Raw genomic sequence first — 23719 nt, forward strand, 5'->3', positions numbered from 1 at the left:
TAGTCGGAGTAGCAGAAACAACAGTCTGCGAAGGTACAGGTACAGGAGCAGTAGGAACAAGGACAGGTGGTGGAACAAACGTAGGGTTAACAGCGGGCCGACCCGCAGCCGCTGGAGCAACAAGGGGTACAACAGGAGGTACTACAGGAGCAGCTACAGGAGCAGTAGCACCCTGTACATAAGGAGGTGGTGATGTCATCAAATACGATAACAAGGAATCCTCCTTCAAATCTTCTTCTTTCTTTTCTAGACTACTCGGTAAAACCGGGTAACATTTATCTATTTTCATGTGATGCAATCTAGTAGAGATTTCCATTTCCTTTTCTTCTTTAGCCTGTTTACATTCTCGTATAGTTTACATTATCGGAACAAACCCTTGCTTTTGATCCTTTTTAAGTTGTTTGATTTCTTTCTGCTTGGCCTCTTTACGCCATATCCGAAAGGAATCAAACATAGCTGGCCTAGCTTTCTTTAAAAATAATTTAGCCTCAAGATTATCTAAAATCGAAAGTTCAAAAGTTCCATGTGGTGGCCATCTAAGGTCACCGTCTTTCTTTGTATAGCGGATCCAGTAATCATTATATATTATAGGACCCACCCCATGTCGACTATAAAGGTCATGTATCGGAGTTCCAACTGGAGGTATCGGACACGAGTCCTCCAATCGGGAATCCATTGCGCAACATTTGAAAATACGAAACAAACCACTATGGCTAGGCATCGTGCACACTAACCTAGTATCAAACTTCAAGGATTACCGAAGCAATTAAACCTCGTGTAAGTCAAAACCCTCGGTTTTTGGCAATTGCAACTGTCAAATAATACTAAGAACCAATACTAAGAACCACAAATGCAATGGAACCATGCAATACAACAAAGCCTTAAGGCTATCACAAAGCTCGGAGAGCTAACCACAAAGCCTGAGGAGGCTATTACAAAGCTCGGTGAGTTATTACAACAAAGCCTTAAAGGCTACAACAAAGCTTTCAAAAAGCTAGAACAACCACTAAGGACTGGGAGCGACCCACAAATACTTAACTCAGAACTTCAATGGCGTCACCAGGAAGGCCCGTCTATCATCTCGCTTGTACGTAAGGTCTGCACCGGGCGTCGAAAACAGGTCGACAGTCAGGGCATCGGTCCGTCGCAGCCGTCAGGAGGCGGGAATCTTCGCAGGGAAAATCGTCGGGCCACTTATTTCGACAACAGGATCGATGAAGCGGGGTGCACCTTCCCTCGGAGATTTCACACGAAGTTCCTCACGATCATCAGGCTTTGGACCGGTACCGCTGAAGTCGCCCCACGTTGGGCGCCAACTGAAGGACTGGACTTTTAACAGTACCAGCGGTGCCAGGGAACAACACCTATAACCTTCATGGGATACCTGTTTCGGCGCACAAACTACAGAGACACGGGACACTTCCTTCGGCGTCAAAGATCAGCGTTTATTACTGCAGGGAAACAAGAGTCATAAGAAGTACATGGACATGTAGGTTCTGCGAGTCTGCTTCAAATTGCATATGTAGGTCGCTCTCTTTTATACAAAATGTTGCCATTGCACAACATGTGGACAAAAGATTACAATTCAGTTCCCACAGTAAAACTTCAAAAGGGTCGCTTTCGTGTGTTCAGAATCCCGCAATATAATTACAGTAGCAATGCCGGTTCCTAACTGTAAAAGTACATCTTCCCACCATTAGGCACCCCCATTAGAGTTGTAAATGACAAAGAAGAGACAAGAGCAGCTGCAAGGAAGTCAGACACGTGTAGAGAAAAGAGTGTGGGGGTAATATCGGAAGCATGATCGTAGGATCAAAGAGTTGGATTCCATCTCCTGCACGGCTGTCACAATAGGCCGGCACGACCAGATTACCCTCAAGCTGAGCCATCTGCCTTTGCTGTGTCATTCCTCCGGCCATAAAGACGCATGAAAGGAATATGCGTTTTCCGCAAGGCTTGGGAACTAGAGGGTCAAGGGGCGAACAGTTACCTGCTCGCTGACTACGTGAGGGCAAGAAACAAAATGGATGCCGTATCTAAAATGGAACCCAAGGGTTCGGATGAAGAACACGTAATATTAGACGAACCCTGGCAGGTAGCGTAGCGAAAATACATACACTTGCCAAACTCGTCATTTACGGTTCGTAGATACCAAACTCGTCCATATTCGGTAATGCCCAGAAGGTTGTAATAATTTTTACGGAACCTCACTACAATGCACTGGTACGTCGATGGGCAGCACATTTGCCCTCAGTGTAGCGGGCCTTTATGTAGCTGACTTTGAGACTAAACACGTCCTACACCCCAACTGTCCTTTTGCTGAGTCAATAATGGTCTCTAGAACAGAACACTTATTCCAGTACCTACCCATATTGACGGGGATACTGAAGGGTGCACTCAAAAGCTTTAAGGAGCTGGGAAAAGTACAGGTGGTTAGACCCAGAGTAGAGAAGAAGTTTAAACTTTCTGTCTCTGACCCCACATACATCAAGGGTCATGTCCTCCCAGAGTCCCTGGTAGTACATTGTGCTCTCTGTTGCGCTGCTGTGAAGGCCGATTTTACCCCACCGGACAACAGGGCAAGCATAGATGCAGCAGGAAAGTGTGTAGTAGGGGGCTGCTACCCACTGGCGTATCAGCAATTCGGTCATGCTACCACAGGGATCTGTGAAAGGAAATAAAGGGGTTGCTGTAGCTCCTCCCTTATGAGTTCAGAAAACAGGATGAGATTTTTTCCAGAAGCAAAACCATCCCTAATACCACCATACGTTGTACCCTCTGCTCAACTGATATCCCTAGGTAGAGGAGTAACTACCTCAGTCATACTCCGGAGGCAGTTCTGGATCTGTATATGCATTTCAAGACGGAGGTTCAACAGCTTCTCTTCAACACACCATTTGACGGGGAACATCTCTTTGGCCCATAGGTTGATGAAATGCTTGAGGAAATCAAGAAGTACCCTTACACAAAAAAGGTTATGGGACAGGACATTTGGCAAAGGCATCTAATCCTTTAACTTCCTCATTTTCCAAAAGTACAACTCTCTTGGGCCAATTTTCAATCTCAGACTGGTGCCGTAAGTTGACTTCTTGAACATGCTAGACCTCAAGGAGGCTGAATTTCATATGCTCAGTCACCCAGCTCTCCAGTGCTACCTCCGCTTCATGGTAAGTGGCTAGCACTACCAATTGAACGTGTTGCTCCAAGGGGCTTTACCAAGTGTTTAGCAGTGATAGCCGCCTACATCAGAAGAGCGACATACACACGTTCCCCTACCTAAATAATTGGCTGATCAAGAGCGCAAGCAGACAGGAATGCCTTGCCCACACCCATGCTGCTTGGGATTCCAAGTTGTAACCACCAAGCCCCTTCTTCAACCTCTTCAAAATCAGTCCTTTCTAGGGACTGTTCTAAACAGTCACCGCCAAACCGTAACCATACACTCAGAGTGGTTACATTTCAGCAGCTACTGCCTCTTTTTCATCACTGTCAGTCAGCTCTATGGATGAACTTATCTGGGTTCTATGCCTACGCTTTTCCTCTTCTCTCACTTCTTACATATGTAGTGAGGACACTTTGGCAAACATCCCTCCCGCTTATCTGCTGGATCCCACTTGGGCCAGACATCAATGTTTCTCAGCCCTCCTACAGATGTCCATCTCTCCCTATAAGATAATCTCCAACAGGCCGGACCTTCTCAAACAGAACCAAGGCAGAGTTCTACATTCAGATCACAGGCAGCTCAACCTAGCAATCTGGCTCCTGAGTTCCTGGACTTTGGTTAACTTAACCTACCTCAGGAGTTTATCGGCTTCCTGAAAGAAGTTTGCAGACCCACTACATGGGCTTGCTATACGGCGAAGTGAACATTGATTGTCCAGTATTCCATCTCAAATCAAATAGGCCCTTTTTAATCAGCGGTTCAAGACATGTTAAGCCATCTGCTGCACTGACACACATCTGTCTATCCTACACAGCAATATGGCCACAATATGAAAACCAATGCTTCAGTGGCCCTAACAAGACTGGGAGTTGGACCCTGCCCTGAGAATATTTTTTTTAAATCACATAAAGGGGCAGAGTATGGATACCCTGTCCCCGTAGCACTTGCAGGTGGCTCCACCCCAGGGACTAAAAGTTTACCAAAATATATAGATTTCTATCCTGATCCCTCAATTGTCCCTCCAGGTCGCAATAGAAAAAGGCACCCACTTTTATTTAATTTAAAGCTCACCAGGGTGGGCCAAGGCTTGGTGTGCATTTTAACATTTATTCGAGAGAACAGAGGGGGGCCCTCCTTCCAGAGCTATCCAATGGCCCCAGATACCCCACCCCTCTGGGCTCAACATATCCTATATTTTAGAAATAATATATTTACGTAAGGGGGATGTTGGGCCCTCCTTCTGAGTGCTGTAATGGCCCGAGGGCCCCCATCCCCATGGACCGATTGACAACTGTTGCCCCGGGAACTACATCTCCCAGGACAAAAAGCAGCCAGTTGGTTAGTGTTCTTAACCAGTCTTTCTGTCTGGGAAACACCTGAAAGCGTATTACATTGCACATGAACCTTGTAAGGACAAACGTTTGTTCATTGTTGCTAACAACTTCCAAGTTCAGTTGTAAACCATCCATCACTAGCAGAATAGAATGGCAAACACTTGCCTCGTTACACTCTTTATTAAATCTACTTTCTGCAAACAGCTGTAAAAACAAAGTTTTAAAATCTATTTTATTTACTGTTGTAAGGAATTCTGAAACATTCTGCTTTGTTAACTTATCACACAGAAGCTTGATATATTTTAACCAAGGGATGTCTAGGGCTCGGACCAGAGCCATACAGTAGCTCACTATGAGCCTATTAATTAGAGTTTCTGACCACATTTATATCCTGTGGCTTAACAAGAGAAGTCAAAGCATGACGAGATCTTCAAGAAAATGCATCCCTGGTTCTTCTTCACAATAGTAGGTTGAGCAATGTTTGGGACTGCCAGTAGTCGCCCAAATCTGAAAGAGACATGTTAGTGATAGATTCCTTACCTTAGAATATCCCCAGGCGTCAGACTGGATCCCGAATTTTTTTGCGTAGCACTACCCATGCGCGTCGGTAGGCGACGTCCGTCGTGGGCGCCGTGATGACGTCGTCAGAGTACTTACACGCCGCCTCCGCGTGCTGACATCCGTTCTTCGTTTTTCCGCGCCAGCAAGCACTGATCCGGAAAAAGTGGTACCCTTAGTCTATTTTTGACTAAACTTTTTCGATCATTTTTGATCTACTTCGAGGTCTGTACGACTCCGACGGTGCCGGTAGGGATGCCCGGGTTCAAACCCTGCGCCGACTGCAACCGACTGATGTCGGTTACTGACCCCCATCGCCGGTGTCTTCATTGCCTGGGCCTCGACCATGATGACAAGGCCTGCTCCGACTGTCGAGCCCTGACGTCTAAGGCTAGGCGGAAGCGGTCCCGCAAGCGACTCGAGCTCTGGCAGTTGGCCCGTGCCGCTCGAGGTCCCGGTCCGCGAGGAGGTCGAGGGGCCGGTCACGGGGTCGGAGCCACCATGGCTCCGGGAGTCGTCAACGGTCTTCGGGCTCCTCAGGTAAGCACAAGAAGTCGAAGAGACGTCATCACTCTTCTGACTCCCCCACGACGCTCGCGCGATGCGGCCGGGGGTTCTGGCGACACCGCAAACGCGGCTCCGCTGGAGCCGCAGGTGTCACGGCCTGCTCCATACCCGCCGGTCCCTGGGCAGAATGTGACACCGGGGGAGATTGATGACTTCCTCATGGCCATGAGGTCGCTCGCTCCTCCGTCAGGTTCCGCGGCACCTTCGGGCCAAGCGGTCCCGACTGGGTCCCCACGCGGGCCGGGTGCTTCGGCCCCGGCACTTGGTCCAAGCCTGCCACAGGTCAGCCTGTGGATAGGAACGTGGCCAGGCGCCAACGCCCGGCTCCAGGCGACCCTTGCTTTCTGTCTACCCACCCCACTCCAGAGAGCCTGGTCATCCCGGCCTCTAATTCCCAGACCGCATTCCCGTCGGCTCCCCCCGACCGGGAATCCAAGAGGTATGAGCAATACGGAAAGAAAGTATTCTCCTCCCTGAGTTTAGGATTGTGGTCAGTCAATACCGCATGCCTCTTGGGCCGCTACACCCACTCTCTGTGGGATACGGTCGCGGACGTGCTGCCAGAATGCCCGGTGGAGGTCCAGGCTAAACTCGGCCAAGCCCTTGTGGAAGGTCGGGATGCGGCGCGTTATTCCATCTGGTGTGGGCTGGACACTACTGACTCACTAGGCAGAGCATTGGCAACGACGGTGGCGATTCGTCGCCACGCCTGGTTAAGGTCTGACAACTTCTCGGCTGATGTCCAGAACACACTTATGGACATGCCGTTCGATGGCCGTCGCCTCTTTGGCGACAAGGCAGACCATGCGCTTGAGCGCTTTAAGGACTCCAGGGCTACGGCCAAGTCATTGGGCCTCTCGGCCCCGCGCCAGCAAACGGCTGCCTTTCGATCCTTTCGTGGCCAAGGAAGGGGCGCCCCCACACGTCCTGCCAGCCACGGGCCGCAGACTACCATCCAGCGCGGTGGCGGACGTGGAAACAGCAGTGGCGGCGGTCGGGGACAACTGCGAGGCCAGTCCACACCTACCCCTGCAGCGTCCGCCTCAAAACCCTCCTAGTCTGTGCTTTCAGGCCCAAGTGACGCCAGTGGGGGGCAGGGTTCGCCATCACCACCACCACTGGCGCACTGTCACTTCGGACAGGTGGGTGCTGCAAATCGTCCGAAGGGGCTACTCCCTCCCCTTCGAGGCGTCCCCTCCAGCCATGCCACTGCAGTACCACCGCATGTCAGGGGATCACTTGAGACTTCTACAAGAGGAAGTTACGGCCCTCTTGGCCAAGGAGGCCATCAAGCGCGTTCCTGGGCCAGAAGTAGGGTGTGGTTGTTATTCCCACTACTTTCTGGTACCCAAGAAGGGCAAAGGGGGCCTACGCCCTATCTTGGACCTACGGAACGTCAACGGCTTCCTCCAGAAGGAGAAGTTCAAGATGCTGACATTGGCTCAGGTCTTAGCTGCTCTAGACCATGGAGACTGGATGGTAGCGTTGGACTTGCAGGACGCTTATTTTCACATCCCCGTCCTGCCGGCCCACCGGCGTTACCTGCGGTTCACGGTAGGCCACGAGCACTTTCAGTTTACTGTGCTCCCCTTCGGCCTTACCAGCCCCCCACGGGTGTTCACGAAAGTGATGGCTGTGGTCGCAGCTCATCTGCGCAGGTTAGGGGTTTCAGTCTTCCCCTACCTCGACGACTGGTTATTGAAGTCGGACTCGCCCCAGACAGTCGTCAGCCACTTCCAGACTACGGCCGACCTCCTGCACCTGCTGGGGTTCTCCATCAATGTGCCGAAGTCACACCTGTGTCCCTCTCAGAAGCTCCTCTTCATCGGAGCGGTTCTAGACTCGGCACAGTTCGGATTTATCCTCCCGAACAGCGGGTTCAGGATATTCAGGCTCTGATTCCGATCTTTCAGCCTTTATCCCGTGTCTCGGTCAGGTTGCGCTGCGGCTTCTGGGGCTGATGGCCTCCTGCATCCTTCTGGTGCAACACGCCCGGTGGCGGATGCGGGCTCTACAATGGGACCTGAAGTTTCAGTGGGCCCAGCATCAGGGCAACTTGTCCGACCATGTCTTGATCTCGGAGGGCATTGCAAGACAGTTGCAGTGGTGGCTCACGGACCGCGATTGGGTCAGCGGCAGATCCCTCTCCCTACCTCACCCGGAGCACGTAGTTGTGACGGACGCGTCCCTCCAGGGCTGGGGGGGCCACATGGGAGAGGCAGAGATCAGAGGCCTCTGTTCTCCGGCGGAGTCCCAGCTCCACATCAACCTTCTGGAGCTGCGGGCAATCCGGCTTGCACTGAAGGCATTCCTCCCCTCTGTCCGGGGGAGTGTAGTGCAGGTGATCACGGACAACACCACCGCCATGTGGTACTGCAACAAACAGGGCGGGGTGGGGTCGTGGACCCTATGCCAGGAGGCTCTGCGCCTCTGGCAGTGGCTGGAACATCAGGGAGTGACCCTGGTGGTTGAACACCTGGCAGGTTCCCTGAACGCCAGGGCGGACGAACTCAGCAGTCCGTGCATGATGGATCACGAATGGCGGCTGAACTCGGACGTGGCGCAAGGCCTCTTTCAGCAGTGGGGAGAGCCTTGGTTAGATCTATTCGCCACAGAAGATAACGCGCAATGTCATCAGTTCTGCGCGTTGGAATTTCCAAGGTGGCACTCGCTCGGAGATGCTTTTCGTCGCGAGTGGAGTTGCGGTCTATTGTACACCTTTCCACCTATACCACTTCTGCCCAGAGTGCTGAAGATCAGGCGCGACCGGGCCCAGGTTATCCTTGTGGCTCCGGACTGGGCACGAAGGTACTGGTATCCAGAGCTGCTCAGTATGTCAGTCGATCCCCGATTCGTCTGCCTCTTCAGGAGGACCTTCTGTCGCAGCAGCAGGGGACGGTCCTCCACCCGAACCTGTCCAGTCTCCACCTCCATGCTTGGAGATTGAGCGGCGACAGTTGAGGCCATTTGACTTGCCTCCTGAAGTTTGTAGTGTGATTCTGGCAGCCAGGCGTCCCTCCACAAAGTCGGTATACGCCTGCAGGTGGAACAGATTTGTGGCATGGTGCACAGCAAAGGCTGTGGATCCACTCTCTGCCCCCTTTTCTGAGGTTCTCCTCTTCCTTCTTTCTCTTGCCCAGCAGGGCTCTGCTCTGGGCACTATCAAGGGCTACCTTTCTGCCCTTTCCGCCTTCTTAAGGCTACCTGATCAGCCTTCTTTGTACAAGTCCCCGATTGTTAACAGATTCTTAAAGGGCATCACTCACATGTTCCCTCCTGTTCCTTTCGTGATGCCCCAGTGGGATTTGAACCTGGTTCTAACCTACCTGATGTGCACTCCTTTCGAGCCGCTTCATAACTGTCCTCTCCGTCTTCTTACACTTAAGACTGCTTTCCTGGTTGCCATCACCTCTGCCAGGAGAGTGAGTGAGCTCCAGGCTCTTTCCTCTAAACCACCTTTCCTTTCTGTCCATCCGGACAAGGTTGTGTTGCGGACAAGACCCTCTTTCCTGCCCAAGGTAGTCACAGCCTTTCACATCGGGCAGTCCATCACCTTGCCCACCTTTTTTCCGCCTCCCTCGTAAGAGGAAGAGAGGCTCCACCGTCTCGACCCAAAACGTGCGCTCTCATGCTATCTGAATCGCACACGCCAGTTCCGGGTGGATGACCAACTCTTTGTTGGTTACATGGGCGCTAAGAAGGGACGGGCGGTGCACAAGCGGACCATCTCTCGGTGGATCGTGTTGTGCATCCAGGCGTGCTACTCCTTGGCTAAATAGGAACCTCCTGTTGGGCTGAGGGCACATTCCACTCGGGCCACGGCGACTACTACTGCCCTGGGCTGGGGAGTCCCCTTGCAGGACATTTGTCAGGCAGCTACGTGGGCCTCGCTGCACACCACTGCCTGGACAGCCAAGTTCGGAGGGATGGCTTCTTTGGCCGTTCCGTCCTCCAGGACTTTCTGGTGTAATTATTGGTTCGCAGACCCACCACCGGGGTTGGTATTGCTGGGGTATCTTTTCTAAGGTAAGGAATCTAATACTAACCTGTCTCTTTCAGATGCACAAGTTACTACTTGTGTAACGATATATCTGTAAGAGACATTAGTTAGTGATAGATTCCTTACCGACCCACCCATCCTCCCCGTTCTGCGAACCGATATCTAGGGTTAAGGTCATCCCCTTTCAGGGCCCTAGTTTCATGGCACCAGTGTTGGTTTTTATCATGGCTCTGCGTTTCTGGCGCGGAAAAGCTGTGTATAAGAACTGACGTCAGCACGCGGAGGCGGCGTCTAAGTACTCCGATGGCGTCATCACGGCGCCGACGACGGATGCGGAGCCGCGGACGATGCCTAACGACGCGCATGGGTACTGCTACGCAAAAAAATTCCGGATCCAGTCTGACGCCTGGGGATATTCTAAGGTAAGGAATCTATCACTAACTAATGTCTCTTACAGATATATCGTTACACAAGTAGTAACTTGTGCGTCTGGCATTCTCAGAAGTCCGGAGATTCGTAATATTAACATAACCCCCAGACTCCCATGCCAGAGGTTGCGATTAAAATACATTTCTCATGATAGATTATGCCCATATCTTGGATCGTTTTCATCCCCAATTTGCATGAAGAAAGAAACAAGGCTGCAGCAGAGTTGTCAAATTGGTGCTTCATCGAGGATAATAACTGCTTCCATGAACCATGTCTGTCTCATAGAAGTCCCAAATAGACTTAATTTACCATAAAGTCCAGATCAGCCATAAAATCTACAAAGGTATTCAGTAATAAACCTGGAGGCCATTTGAGGTATGTATGTTGTGTTTTCCATTATAGCAGGTCAAGGCCGCAGGAGTAGTGTCAGTCCAAGTTCAGTTTAATTTTTACAAGATGATTCCTCCTACGCAGTTGGGCCGAGGCCCGAAGCCAGTGGCAGGCTTTGTCGGTGCTGGGTGCCCAGTACTCCCTTATGGTCAGGAAAAGTCCTGCTAGATTTCATAGGTTTGAGCTGTTTAGTATGAAAGGTTATAACAAGGACAATAGGCCTGGCCTACTTATTGTGAAAATCATGTGTTAAAGAGAGTTGGATTTTGGATGGATAGTTGCTACACTGTGCTAAAGCCTGTAAAGTAGGTAGGTATTTAGTTACATGGGGTCTCGAAGATTACCGTAGTAGGCAAGGACACAGACTGTGCTCATGGGGTAGCATTCACTCATGCATTGATGATGATGTTCAGTTTGCTGTTGAGCCCCATGGCGTCTTAGGTTCATTCTTTCTCCCGTCAGTGGCTCCGGCATAAGCGCCAGTCGCAGGGCTTGCCAATGTCGTTTCAACCTTGATGGCTCTGGTTCTGCCAATGGTGGTCCTGTTGGTCTGTTCTGATTCAATGCCAGCATCCTCTCTGGGGATGGTATCTTCCTCAACTCCATCTCCTGTTTCCCCTGTTCCTTAGCATAGGGAGACAGTTGTCTCCAGTGTCAGCTTTGCGACCTTGCCTATCGAAGTGTCTTATTCTGGTGGTGCTTTTGACGAAGCAAAGGCTGTTTCTGCTACTTTCTATGACTCTGTGAAAAGGGTTCTAGTTCTATGTTTTATCTGCTAGTGGTTTGGTCTGTGACTTCAAACCTCACTTCGGAGGACATCCACTACTTCCACTCAATGTTGTGTAAGGCGTCTTCACTCCTAGGTTTTCCCCTGCCTACGGTGAAGGTGAAGACTGACTTGATTGTGGAAAATCATACGGCCAGGTTTCTTCTCTCTGGAACCCTTTATGCCCTTCTTTAATATATTCAGGGTCTCAGTTTGGACGGTATACGGTAGGCATACCTCTGCTCCGACTGTTCAAAGTCAGATCAAGCCCAGGTATTGTCCAGCTGGTAATGGATTATCCTTTTTGTCTTCCATGCACTTAATAGATTTGTTGCCCTCCCACCTTAGGATGTTCACTCTTTTAGTCTTTGGTCTTCAGACTTTCTCTTCAGTATTCTCCCACCTTTGTTGGAAGTTATGAATAGTGCCATCATTCAGGGTTCTTTCCCATCTGTCTGGAAGAAGGCGATTGTGAGGCCTCTTTTAAAGAAACCCTCTCTTGACCCTGGCATTCTTAAAAACTTTAGGCCCATCTCCCTGCTCCCGGCGCCTGCGAAAATACTGGAGGCACACCTTAATCTACATCTCTCCACTTTTCTGGAGACCAGTGAGTACCTGGATTGCACTCAGCACGGATTCAGGAAATGTCATAGTACTGAATCCGCTCTCACTGTTGTTGCAGATAACATCCGCCGTAAAGTGGACAGAGGCCAAACTACCATACTTGTCCTATTAGATCTCACAGCCGCGTTCGATACCCTGTCTCCCGCCATTCTAACATCTCGGCTTAGGGAGGCAGGGGTCTCTGGGCCGGCTCTGAATCTTCTTAACTCCTTTCTCACTGGTAGAGAACAGAGAGTAAAGCTTGGAGACTTCCTTTCCCCTGCTAAGTCGTTGCAATGTGGGGTGCCACAGGGGTCGGCTCTTAGCCCGACCCTGTTTAACATCTACCTGGCCCCCCTTGCTAGACTAGTAAGATCGCAGGGGATGGAGGTGGTATCCTACGCCGATGACACCCAGATCATGGTGTCTCTGGCCCATTCCTCTGATCGTCTATCTGCCATTAGCTTTAGGTCATGCATGCAGCATGTAGCTGACTGGATGATCATCAACTCCCTAAAGCTAAATGGCGATAAGACAGAGGTCTTGGTTTTTGGGAAGGACCAAGATGCTTGGTCGAGTGAGTGGTGGCCTCTGTCTCTTGGCACCTGCCCCACTCCCTCCCAATCAGCCAGAAATCTCGGTGTGGTTTTTGACATCTCACTCTCCATGAAGCTCCAAGTGAATAGGACGGTGGCCACCTGCTGGGGTGTGATTAGGATCCTGAATAGGATCCGTCACTATCTCTCTCTCCAGGCCCGCAAGCAGATTGCAGTCGCTCTTGTTGGCTCAAGGCTTGATTATTGCAATTCCTTGTATGCGGAGTCCAACAAGGGTCTTATTCATCGACTGCAAATAGTGCAGAATGCGGCAGCACGTTTTGTGTTGGCCCTTCCCTTGGCATCCTCTGCCACGACTGCCAGGAGAGACCTTCACTGGCTCCCTGTTCAGTATAGAGTCTCTCTTAAGATTTTATGTCTTACATACAGAGCGCTTAAGGCAGGTCCGGATGATTCACTTGGGTCTCTGCTCTCTCATTATATTCCAACTAGATCCTTACGATCTGCTGGTCTTTCCCAATTGGTAGTGCCGCGTATACGGCTAGCCACATGGGGAGCAAGAGCCTTTTCTGTAGTGGCCCCTAAGCTTTGGAACTCTCTCCCAACTGAGGTTAAATCACTTCCCTCAATTGATCTGTTCAAAAAAGCCCTGAAGACGTGGTACTTCACCAAAGCTTATCAATGATGGATTGCTGGGTTGATTCGCTAGCTGCACTATTTGTTTTAGGCGCCTTGGCGCCCATTGGGCTAAGTTTGCGCATGATAAGACCTACATCATTCATTCAGACTTTAAATTCCAGGTGTCATTGATTATAAAACGTTGTGTATATTTTGCTGTTGGCTTGGCTGTCTTCATTACCCCTATGAAATGCCGGGTTTGGATAGTGCCGTATAGAATGGGGTGGTCCCAGTAGGATTGCATCAAATAGTAGTGCAAAATTAAATCCCCCAAAAATACAGAAACATTTAGTTTGTGCTGGAGTGTTATTTAATCACACTAAGCACCTGAAACAGTTTTGTTAATGAAAACAATTTACAGAAAACATTTGAATAAAAACCGTTGGTGTGCCCAACTGGGTGGAGGGAAGGGAGGAAGGTGACTCAAGTGACAGCCCCGTCGACGACGACCCCGTCGACGACGATGAAAAGTCCATCTACAGTACCACCGTTGATGACGATTCCATCGACGACGAGCTCATCGACGGCACTTCCAACAATGAGCCAGCCGCCTTCAGCGCAGCTTGTTAAGACGCCTAAACCCACAAGGAGTCCAGTTATCACCAAGACTCCGCCAACAAGACCCTGGCCTGTTCTACCTCAGGTGTCTCATGTCTCACCTGTGGCCTTTACTCATTTTCAGCTCAAGACCTATCATAGGCAAGACTACTCCAATATTTCTCCACTGCTACCATCGCAGATTTTAGAAACATATGTGGAGGAAGAGGATTCTGAGGAGGATGACAGAGATAATGAAGGTCCCTTTGGGATTGCACGCCATCCATCCAAATTGCACATAAAATGCCAGGATGAAGAGGACGAAGAGGATATTCAAGAACATTACTACCAAGAGGAGTTGTCTGCACCTTTCTATAGACAGCCATACAGACCTCCACGTTCGGAGGAGACAAGTTATCTCCCTCCTTCGTTGATACAGGATTTGCAAGCTATGTTGGCAGACTATCGCCAAAGTTCTCACCGACACCGTCCACGCCAAGTGTACCTCCGGTACCAGCGGACGTACCTGCCCCTCCTCCACCACAGGCTCCAGTGTCACCAAGACACACTGCAGAACCTGCACCACAAGAGGATCAGGATACTTCCTTTTCGGATGAAGGCGGAAGAGAGGAAGGTGTGCTGCCTCAAGACAACACACCTGCGGATCCGTGGGATGATTACTTAATACCCAAGCCTTCGCCTCCTTTGCCACAACCCTCTGATTCTCCACCGGAGGAAATTGGCGTCTTTCATAATATCATGCAAAGGGCTGCTAAAAGGTTTGAACTGCCAGTTACCATTGAACATTTGGACTGCTTTTTACACGATTTTAAAAAGGGAGTATAGGAAGATCACCAGGGCCATACCCATTATAGACTTTATTTGGTAGGAAGGTCTTAAAATTATGAAGATACCCGCTTCCATCCCTGCAGTCCTTCCTCGTATTGAGAAAAAGTACAGAGCACCACCAGAAACTCCTTCCTGTTTGGTGGGCCACCCACGTCTGGACTCTGTGATATCCCAAGCCGCTCAACAGAGGTCCAGAAATCCGTCCACTCCAATCTCGACGCCGCGGGACAAAGAGGGCAGAAGATTGGACCTAATAGGCAAGAAGGTTTCCATCAATGCTGCATCCTCTATCAAGGCAGCGAATTCTCTTTCGATTTTTGCTCGCTACGACCGACAGATGTGGTCCGAGCTATCTGAATTAATTGAATTGATACCGGAGGATTGTCAACAAGAGGCACGTAAGATAGTGCTTGAAGGAGAAAGGGCGGCTTCAGAAATAATAGATTGCGCCCTAGACGTCGCAAATACTAATTTCCGTCAGTTAGCGGATGCTGCGGTGCTCAGACGTCAGGGCTGGCTCAGAGCAACCTCCTTCAGACCTGAGGTGCAAACAAAGATCCTCGATATGGCTTACGACGGGGACTCGCACTTCGGTAAGCACATAGATGACGCCTTGCTCACCATCAAGACTGATACTGACACCGCAAAATCGCTTGGTACCCTGCAATACAAGAGAGGCTCTTTTAGAGGAGCGAGAGGTCGTGGACTTTCTTCCAGAGGAAGTTCCCCTAATCAACAGAACAGGCTATACCAATCGCAGTACAAGCAACCATATTACCAGTCATCATACCGACAGTCTACCTCCAGTAATTTCTCTCGTCGGGGAGGGAGACGACGATCAAACAATCAAGGACGAGATTCAAACAAACGTCAATGAGCTAGGCCGGACGCCAGTCCAACTTCCTTTCCTCCCTGTGGGTGCGAAGATCTCTGCCTTTTACCATCAATGGCGGAACATCACATTGGACCGGTGGGTCCTCGACTTAGTGGAAAGAGGACACACTCTGGAGTTCTTAAAGAAACCACCTACGACCCCGCCCAAGGGTCCCCCTCCCCCTCGTCTTCACTTACTGTTCAATGAGGCCTTAAACATGTTTCGCAAGAATGCGATAGAGAAGGTTCCAATCTCACAGAAAGGAAGAGGATTCTAATCTCGCTTCTTCCTAATAAAGAAAAAGTCGGGAGAGTGGCGCCCGATTCCGGATCTGCGCAAGCTCAACAAATTCTTGAAGAAACAGAGCTTTCGCATGGTGACATTGGCATATGTGCTCAATTGTCTCAACAAAGGAGATTTTATGGCTTCTCTGGACTTGGAAGACGCTTACTTCCATATCCCTATACACCCCAAACATCGCAAATACCTTCGATTCACAGTGGCTGGCGTCTACTTTCAATTCAAGGTGCTTCCATTCGGGCTGAAGTCGGCACCAAGAATATTCACAAAATGCTTGGCCCCAGTTTCTGCAGCTTTGAGGTCCCAGGGGATACAGGTCTTCCCATACCTCGACGATTGGCCGCTCAAAGGACCATCGAAACAGATCACAAGACAAGCCTTCAGAAGCGCCCTTCGTCTATTCTCAAGTCTAGGCCTCACTCTAAATGCAAGGAAGTCACAATTGCAGCCCCTACAGGTGTTAACCTTTCTGGGAGCCTCACTGGACACTCTAGAGTGCAAAGCGTTCTTGTCTCCTGAACGTCAGGACAGACTCCGAAGGCTGGCAAGACAAATCTCAGCAAAAAAGTCACTTTCTGTCCGGACATATGCGTCTCTTCTAGGGATGTGCTCTTCAGCGATCAACCTAGCTCCCTTTGCAAGACTCAGGATGAGGCCACTGCAAGAGGAATTGCAACAACAATGGCAACAAATAGGAGGATCTTTCGACGATCGCATAAAAGTCACACCCAGAAGGAGGCAAGCTCTTCAATGGTGGTCGAAAGAAAGCAATCTGTCTCCGGGCCTCACGTTTCTTCAAACTATCCCGGAGTTCATTCTGACCACGGATGCATCAATGGAGGGATGGGGAGGCCATCTACAGGACCTCCAGATTCAAGGCCGATGGTCTCATCAGTATTGGCAGAAACACAACACGTCAGACGGACGGGGGCCGTCCGGCGCATGGAAGGCGTTAAGGATGGATTGTTACTACGCTGTATTTTGTTACGTGGAGTTACCATAGTAGGCAAAGGCTTTGGTGTTGGAGGCTCACCAAAACAAACCTTGGGGATAGACATTATGATAATTCTTATTCAGCTCTGTTAGTAAAGTTTTTATATATCGTTTTAACATCTGCATTTTGTAGAGATTTGTTATTTTATTACGGTATACCTGATGGTTGTCTTGTGGGAAAGCTTATTACACACAGTCAATCTGAGTTTGTTATGTTGACAAGTCAGGGATAAATGTTATAGGCCAGATTGTTTATAATGAAAAATTACAAAAAAAAACGTAACCATAGTTCTATCGATTTTGTAAAGCATTTGTTAAAGTCAATGGGCTTTTAAGAGTAGATTGTTATTACACTGTATTAATGCCTACAGATAGATATTTAGTTTCATGGAATCTCATATTTTAATGTGGTAGACAAGGGTTTTGGTGCTGGTTACCACCTCTGCCAAATCGTGGGTACAGAAGATATGCACTGTCAGAATCCTTGTTAGGCCCTCTTAGAATAGATAGTATTTTGCTTTGCCAACTATAAATTTGTTTACTATTTAGTTGTACGACTCTATGCCTGAAGCTTGCCTTGTGGGAAAGCTTGAGCGCCAGTACAGGAGGCCCCAATTGCTTATGGTAACAAGCCAATGAGAACAGCTAGCAAGAGACATGATTGGTTCTTTAGCAAAAAATATTTCTGATATCTTAGATATGATCTGTATAGCATGAAAAATGAGAATAAACATAGCAGGCCTGACCCTGTGATTGTGAAAAGCACTTTCATAAGCCAGACATTTTGCCATTGTGAATGCTTTTTTTACAAGATCCTGGTGGCACCAAAAAATAGTAGCAACAATGCCTACAAGAAAGCGGTCTAATTTGTTATCACAATTTTGTATGTTTTATTTTCTCCAGGCCTGTGATGCTTGGCAAAAGGAAGCTCAAAATGCAAAGGAACGTGCCAAAGTCGCAGATGCAGACAAACATCTTGCTCTTTTGAAAAAGGAAGAAGTTGAAAATAAGTTAAAAGAGCTGCAAGAAGAATTTGATGTCCTTTGTCTATCCCCCAACCTTTCTTTTATGAAAAATTATGCTGACATAGAAAAGCTTTCTTTACCAAAACTTCATTCATTGCAAAGCCAACTGATGTCTGAACTAGAAACTATAGATGAGGTATGTATCATCTAATTGCATTAGTATCACTAAGAATCATTTGTTTAAAACCTTTTTTCAAATTAATGTTGTATGGTACAGCTTTGAAAACTTTAAATGAATAAGAGAGATGCATACTTTGTTTCAGCTAAACATATTTTAATAATAGGTGTCCCTGCACCTCCAATGAGCTTAAACCTGTGTGACGGTTTGGGCCGCGAAAGGATGGATACTAAGGACCGTGGGACTCTTTTAACTGTTTTTATTGACAGATTGTCAAAATAGTTCAAAAGAGCAGTACAGCGAATGATCAGAAATGAGTCCCGTAACCAGGTTTCCTCCGGATGTAGTGCTTCCTTCTCTTGATGATTCTTGGGTAGTCCTATGACCTCTTCCTCTCGCTCATCTCTGGTCCGGGATGCACTCAGAAAGAAAGGAAACAAACAGCCTCGTTACTGGCTGATACGAGGACAAGAAATGGGAGGGGGAAAGGGAGTGAGGGTTCACCAGGGTTCCGTCACCTTTGTGGAATAGGGTCTTTCCTACGAGTGATGCCGTGAACGTGATGTGCCTGGGACCACCCTCACGCTAGTCTGTACCACCCCGTATTCCCAACAACCCTTGCAAACGCCCTCGTACCTTGTGAAGCCACACTTCTCCCCTGGAAGTGTGGCAGGGCGGCGCGTGGTCTCGTTGGCCTCCTGGCTTGTCGAGTCGTGATACCGGCAATCCGGGATGAGGGTCTTCGGTTATTTATTTATTTATTTATTTATTTATTTATTTAATGGTTTTGTAAAGCGCGTAGTAACTCAAAGAGCATCCCAGCGCTGACCTGATTCTCCAAGGGTTTCAGCTGTCTGATGAAATTATGTCTGCGGGAAAAGGAGGGTCTTTAGGGTTTTTCTAAACTGGAGGTAGTTCGGTTCTGTCCTGAGTTTTCGTGGTAGATGGTTCCAATGTTTTGCCGTGTGAACCGAGAAGCGACGGCCACCGGTCTTGGCTTTTCTAACTCTCGGGACTGCGATAAGATTTTCTGCACCGGACCGGAGGTCTCTCTCCGCTTTGTATGGGATTAGGAGTTCTTTGAGAAGGGGGGGACCGTTATTGTTGAGGGTTTTATGGGCCAGGCAGAGGGCCTTGAAGACAACCCTTTCTCTGACTGGGAGCCAGTGGAGGGATTTAAGAGCCGGCCTGGCGGAAGATCTTCCTGGTGTGCCCGTGAGTAGGCGGGCGGCGGCGTTTTGGACTTTTTGCAGTGAGTTCAGGGTGGCTTCAGGGGCTCCCAGGTAGATGGAGTTACAGTAATCTAATCTTGCCAGGATTAGACCCTGAATGAGGAGCCTCCTTGCGGTCTCAGGGAGTAGGGGGAAGACCTTCCTGCAGGCTCTGAGTAGCCCAAAACATGTCCCTGCCGTTTTTTTAGCCTGGGTTTTAAAGCTCATATCCTTCTCAATCCACACACCAAGGCTCTTGACCTCTTCCTTGGGTGTAGGAGGGTCACCTAGGCAACTAGGCCAAAGGTGAGATGGTAGAGAGAGCCCCTTGTGGCCCATCAAGAGGATCTCGGTCTTGGACCCATTCAGTTTAAGTGAGGAGAGGTTCATCCATCGGTGGACTTCGGAGAGGCAGCTGTGGAGATCCGATGGGGCGTGGTGGGGATGTGAGAGGGTTACGACCAGCTGAGTGTCGTCGGCGTAGTTGATAATTGACACGCCGAACGAGCTGACCCTCTTCTCCAGTGGGGCCATGTACACGTTGAACAACGTGGGGCTCAAGGATGAGCCCTGTGGTACTCCGCACCGGAGGGGGAAGGTGGATGAGCAGCTGTCATTTTCCCGCACCTGAAAGGAGCGTCCTGATAAAAAGGATTCTAGCCATTTCAGGGCCGTACCCTTTAGTCCGATCTCTCCCAGTCGATGGATTAGGGTTGGGTGGTCTACAGTGTCGAAGGCCGCACTGAGGTCCAGGAGGATCACTGCCACTGATCCTCCTGTGTCCAGAATGCTTCTGGCCTTCTCTACCGCTGCCAGGAGGGCGATGTCCGTGCCCTGGCCTGGACGGAACCCTGTCTGGGAGACCGCTAGGAGGTTGTTGCTTTCTAGGTAAGACGATAATTGTTTGTTTACCAGCTTCTCTGCGATCTTGCTGTTTCCAGGAAGGAGGGATATGGGCCTGTAGTTGGTGAGGTCCCGCGGGTCTAAGGAAGGTTTTTTTAGTAGACCTTTGACAGCTGCCGTTTTCCAGCTGGGGGGGACTATGCCCTCCGCGAAAGAGGAGTTGATCAGGGCCGTAAGGGGGGGGATGATGGTGCTCGACACTTTTTTTAGGAAACGGAGGGGTGCAGGGTCGAGGGGGGAGCCACTTTTAATTGAGGCCAGCGTTGCTCCTACTTCTTCCGTTGTTACGGGGCCGAAGGCATCCAGGAAGGGTTGGGGATGAGCTAGTGGCAGAGGAGGATAGGTAGAGGAGGCAGTGAGATCCTGCTCTGTGTGGGCTTGATCGGGGGGGGGTATTGTAAGAAGAATTTTTTGAATCTTTTCGTCAAAGAAGGTGGCTAAGTTGTTACATTTAGTTTCAGCTTCTTTGGAGTCGAGGGGTTTGAGTGGGGGGTCAGGGGCGTGGAGGAGTTCTTTAAGAACTGAATAGGTTTCATGGGCCGAGCAAGCGGCGTTTTTAATTCTGTTCTCGTAGAAGCTAGTTTTGGTGTAACGGAGCTCTTTTTTGTAAGTTTTTACAGAGGAACGGAATGACTCTTTTTGTTCCATGGTTTTTTCCTTCCTCCAGATACGTTCATTCCTTTTGCAAATCTTGCGAAGAAGGTTGAGTTCCGGGGTGTACCAGGGTGAGGGATTAACTCTCTTGATGTATTTCAGAGAGTGGGTTTTAGGCAGAATGGCGTCGAGCGATTGGGTAATCCAGGTACTGAGTTCTTTGTCCCCTGCTAAGGTGTCGTGGGGGGGAGGCGGGGCGTTTTCCCTGAGTTTGGCTGCCCACACGTCTGGTTCCAGTCTCTGCCAACGTCTGGTATACGTTCTGGTTTTGGAAGGTGGAGGGGGCGGAGTGATGATGTCCCATACTAGGGAGACCAAAAAGTGGTCCGTCCAGGGAAGGGGGATATGTTCGAGCGTTCTCAGATTGGAGATATTGGAGAGAATCGGATCAAGCAGTTGCCCTCTTTCATGAGTGGCCCGTGGGTTTTTGAGATCAAGGCCCATTGAGGTGAAATCCTGGAGTAGTTCACTGGCCAGCTTGTCATCTGGGTCCAAGAAATGTACATTCAAGTCTCCTAGTAATAGGTAGTTAGTGGTGGAGGTACATTTGATGGACGTCTGGTCGATAATTTTGTTCGAAAAGTCTCCTAGATTGCCTGGTGGGCGGTATATCAGTGTCCCTGACAGCGAGGTAACTGGGGATATTTGTATTGTGTAGTGGCAGCTTTCGTATCCCTTGATGTTGCCATCAGATGTTCTACAGGTGAGGGTGTCCTTAAGAATTATCGCTAGTCCACCTACCCTCCCTTCTGGTCTATTCAGTGAGCACATGACGTATCCGGGGGGGAGTGCTAGAACGATGTCTGGGCCACTGCTGGGGGTAAGCCAGGTTTCTGTTAAAAACAGAATATCTAGGGCATTGTTTGTAATTAAAAGGTTCACTTCGTGTGAGTGTTTTACGAGCGACCTGCAGTTAAGTAGGCCTAGGTGCAAACCCTTGGGTGCCGAGTATTGATTGGCAGGGTCGCAGGTGTCACAGCCAGAAAAATAGGTGTCTCCATTCAGGATGCGTGAGCAGGCGGGCTGTTTGTTGGGGTTTAAGGATAATAAGTCCGCGCGAGTGTAAGTCCGGTCGTTGCGGGCCGATAAGGACAGAGTGACTGGGCCTGGGGCCGGCTGGGCCCGGACGGGCCCAGACGGGCTTGCCTTTGGCGCGCCGGCTGCGCTCCCTATGCTGGCACATATTTTATGGAGCGTTGATGGGCGTTGGAGATATGGGCGTGGCCAACAGGAGTGGGCGTGTCCCGTGGCTCCTCGAGGTGAGGGATGGCGGCGAGCAAGCGTTTCCTGCCCCTGACAGCGCTTGGATCGGCTGATTAGGGTTAGCAGGTAAGCGTGAAGGAGTGGGTGCTAAGTGGTTTAAAAACACACAAAATACAATTTTAAAAGCAATGAGTTTCAAGTTTTTCAGCAAACAGAACTCCCGGCTTCCGCCTCAGGAGGATTAGGTACAATGCGGCACTAACAATCAGGCGCGCTTTAGTACTGGCGAAATATGGGCGTGGCCAACAGGAGTGGGCGTGTCCCGTGGCTCCTCGAGGTGAGGGATGGCGGCGAGCAAGCGTTTCCTGCCCCTGACAGCGCTTGGATCGGCTGATTAGGGTTAGCAGGTAAGCGTGAAGGAGTGGGTGCTAAGTGGTTTAAAAACACACAAAATACAATTTTAAAAGCAATAAGTTTCAAGTTTTTCAGCAAACAGAGCTCCCGGCTTCCGCCTCAGGAGGATTAGGTACAATGCGGCACTAACAATCAGGCGCGCTTTAGTACTGGCGAGATATGGGCGTGGCCAACAGGAGTGGGCGTGTCCCGTGGCTCCTCGAGGTGAGGGATGGCGGCGAGCAAGCGTTTCCTGCCCCTGACAGCGCTTGGATCGGCTGATTAGGGTTAGCAGGTAAGCGTGAAGGAGTGGGTGCTAAGTGGTTTAAAAACACACAAAATACAATTTTAAAAGCAATAAGTTTCAAGTTTTTCAGCAAACAGAACTCCCGGCTTCCGCCTCAGGAGGATTAGGTACAATGCGGCACTAACAATCAGGCGCGCTTTAGTACTGGCGAGATATGGGCGTGGCCAACAGGAGTGGGCGTGTCCCGTGGCTCCTCGAGGTGAGGGATGGCGGCGAGCAAGCGTTTCCTGCCCCTGACAGCGCTTGGATCGGCTGATTAGGGTTAGCAGGTAAGCGTGAAGGAGTGGGTGGTAAGTGGTTTAAAAACACACAAAATACAATTTTAAAAGCAATAAGTTTCAAGTTTTTCAGCAAACAGAACTCCCGGCTTCCGCCTCAGGAGGATTAGGTACGGTTCTCTCGTCTTCTTCGATGTCGGCGTATTCCTCACGGCGCGGCTGTTCTCCTAGAGGTTCCACGCTGGCAGACGCACACGGGGTTTCCTTAAACGCCCCAGTGTCCGGTGATTGGCCCGGGTCTCCTGACGTATCACGCTCCAATTGGTCGAATGCTGGAAACGCCAGGGAACACCTCCCGGACGTCACGGAAGGCAGGGCCAGAGGCGGCGTTCTGGAAGGCAGCGTAGGGAAACACCATGAGACGTCCAGAGGTTCCTGCGGACGGGGCGGAAACGGAGAACAGTGAGTAGGCACACCCCGTCCGTCCATGACAGGGACCACCTCCTCGTGACAACCTGGTTGCCTTTTTCTGGGACTCTTAATATGTTCTTTCTGGTACCTGCAGAGATCATGTAACCACTGTTTCCTAGCATTAGATCATTTGATAGATTCACCGTCTTGTATTCCCTGCCTTCCGGCTGGAGAATAAAATCTCTCTTCAAAGCTTCTGGGCTTGTGTCTAAAAGAAAATCTTCACCAATGATCTGAATTAAATATGGTTTTATTACACTCATCCAAAATATAAGACATCCTTATGTGATATTTGTAAATTCTTTACCTCCAAGACCCTCCATTGTAGGGCAGATGCCTGAAGGACTTGATGCTAAAAAGAAACCATAAGCGGTACCTGAGTTGATCAACAACGAAACCACTGAGAAATCATTATTTGCATCAAAAACAGATTACCTCTCTTGATAAGCCATTTTTTAATTTCTTTTCCTGAAGAATTGGTTTAAAAATTGGCCGCAGCAGATACCCTCTAACCTCTCCCATAATAACCATTGTAGCCAGCAGCTTGTCAACAGTGAGTTATATACAGTTTTGAATTTGTCGAGCATAGCATAACTGTCTGCCTTTTTTTATTGAGAG

The 23719-nt window shown here is 49.6% G+C and overlaps 1 protein-coding gene across 2 annotated transcripts in view; it reads left to right on the forward strand.

The window, feature by feature from the left end:
• The window catches only part of UNKL (unk like zinc finger), a 513314-nt gene that overhangs the window by 430757 nt on the left and 58838 nt on the right, over window positions 1-23719 (forward strand). For both annotated transcript variants that reach the window (XM_078664930.1, XM_078664931.1), the window contains one exon: window positions 17502-17759. In XM_078664930.1, coding sequence (XP_078521056.1) covers window positions 17502-17759 — 258 coding nt within the window. The remainder of the gene's footprint in view (window positions 1-17501; window positions 17760-23719) is intronic.

The sequence above is a fragment of the Lissotriton helveticus genome, chromosome 10 (assembly GCF_964261635.1).
Source record: "Lissotriton helveticus chromosome 10, aLisHel1.1, whole genome shotgun sequence".
In the NCBI taxonomy this organism is placed as follows: Eukaryota; Metazoa; Chordata; class Amphibia; order Caudata; family Salamandridae; genus Lissotriton; species Lissotriton helveticus.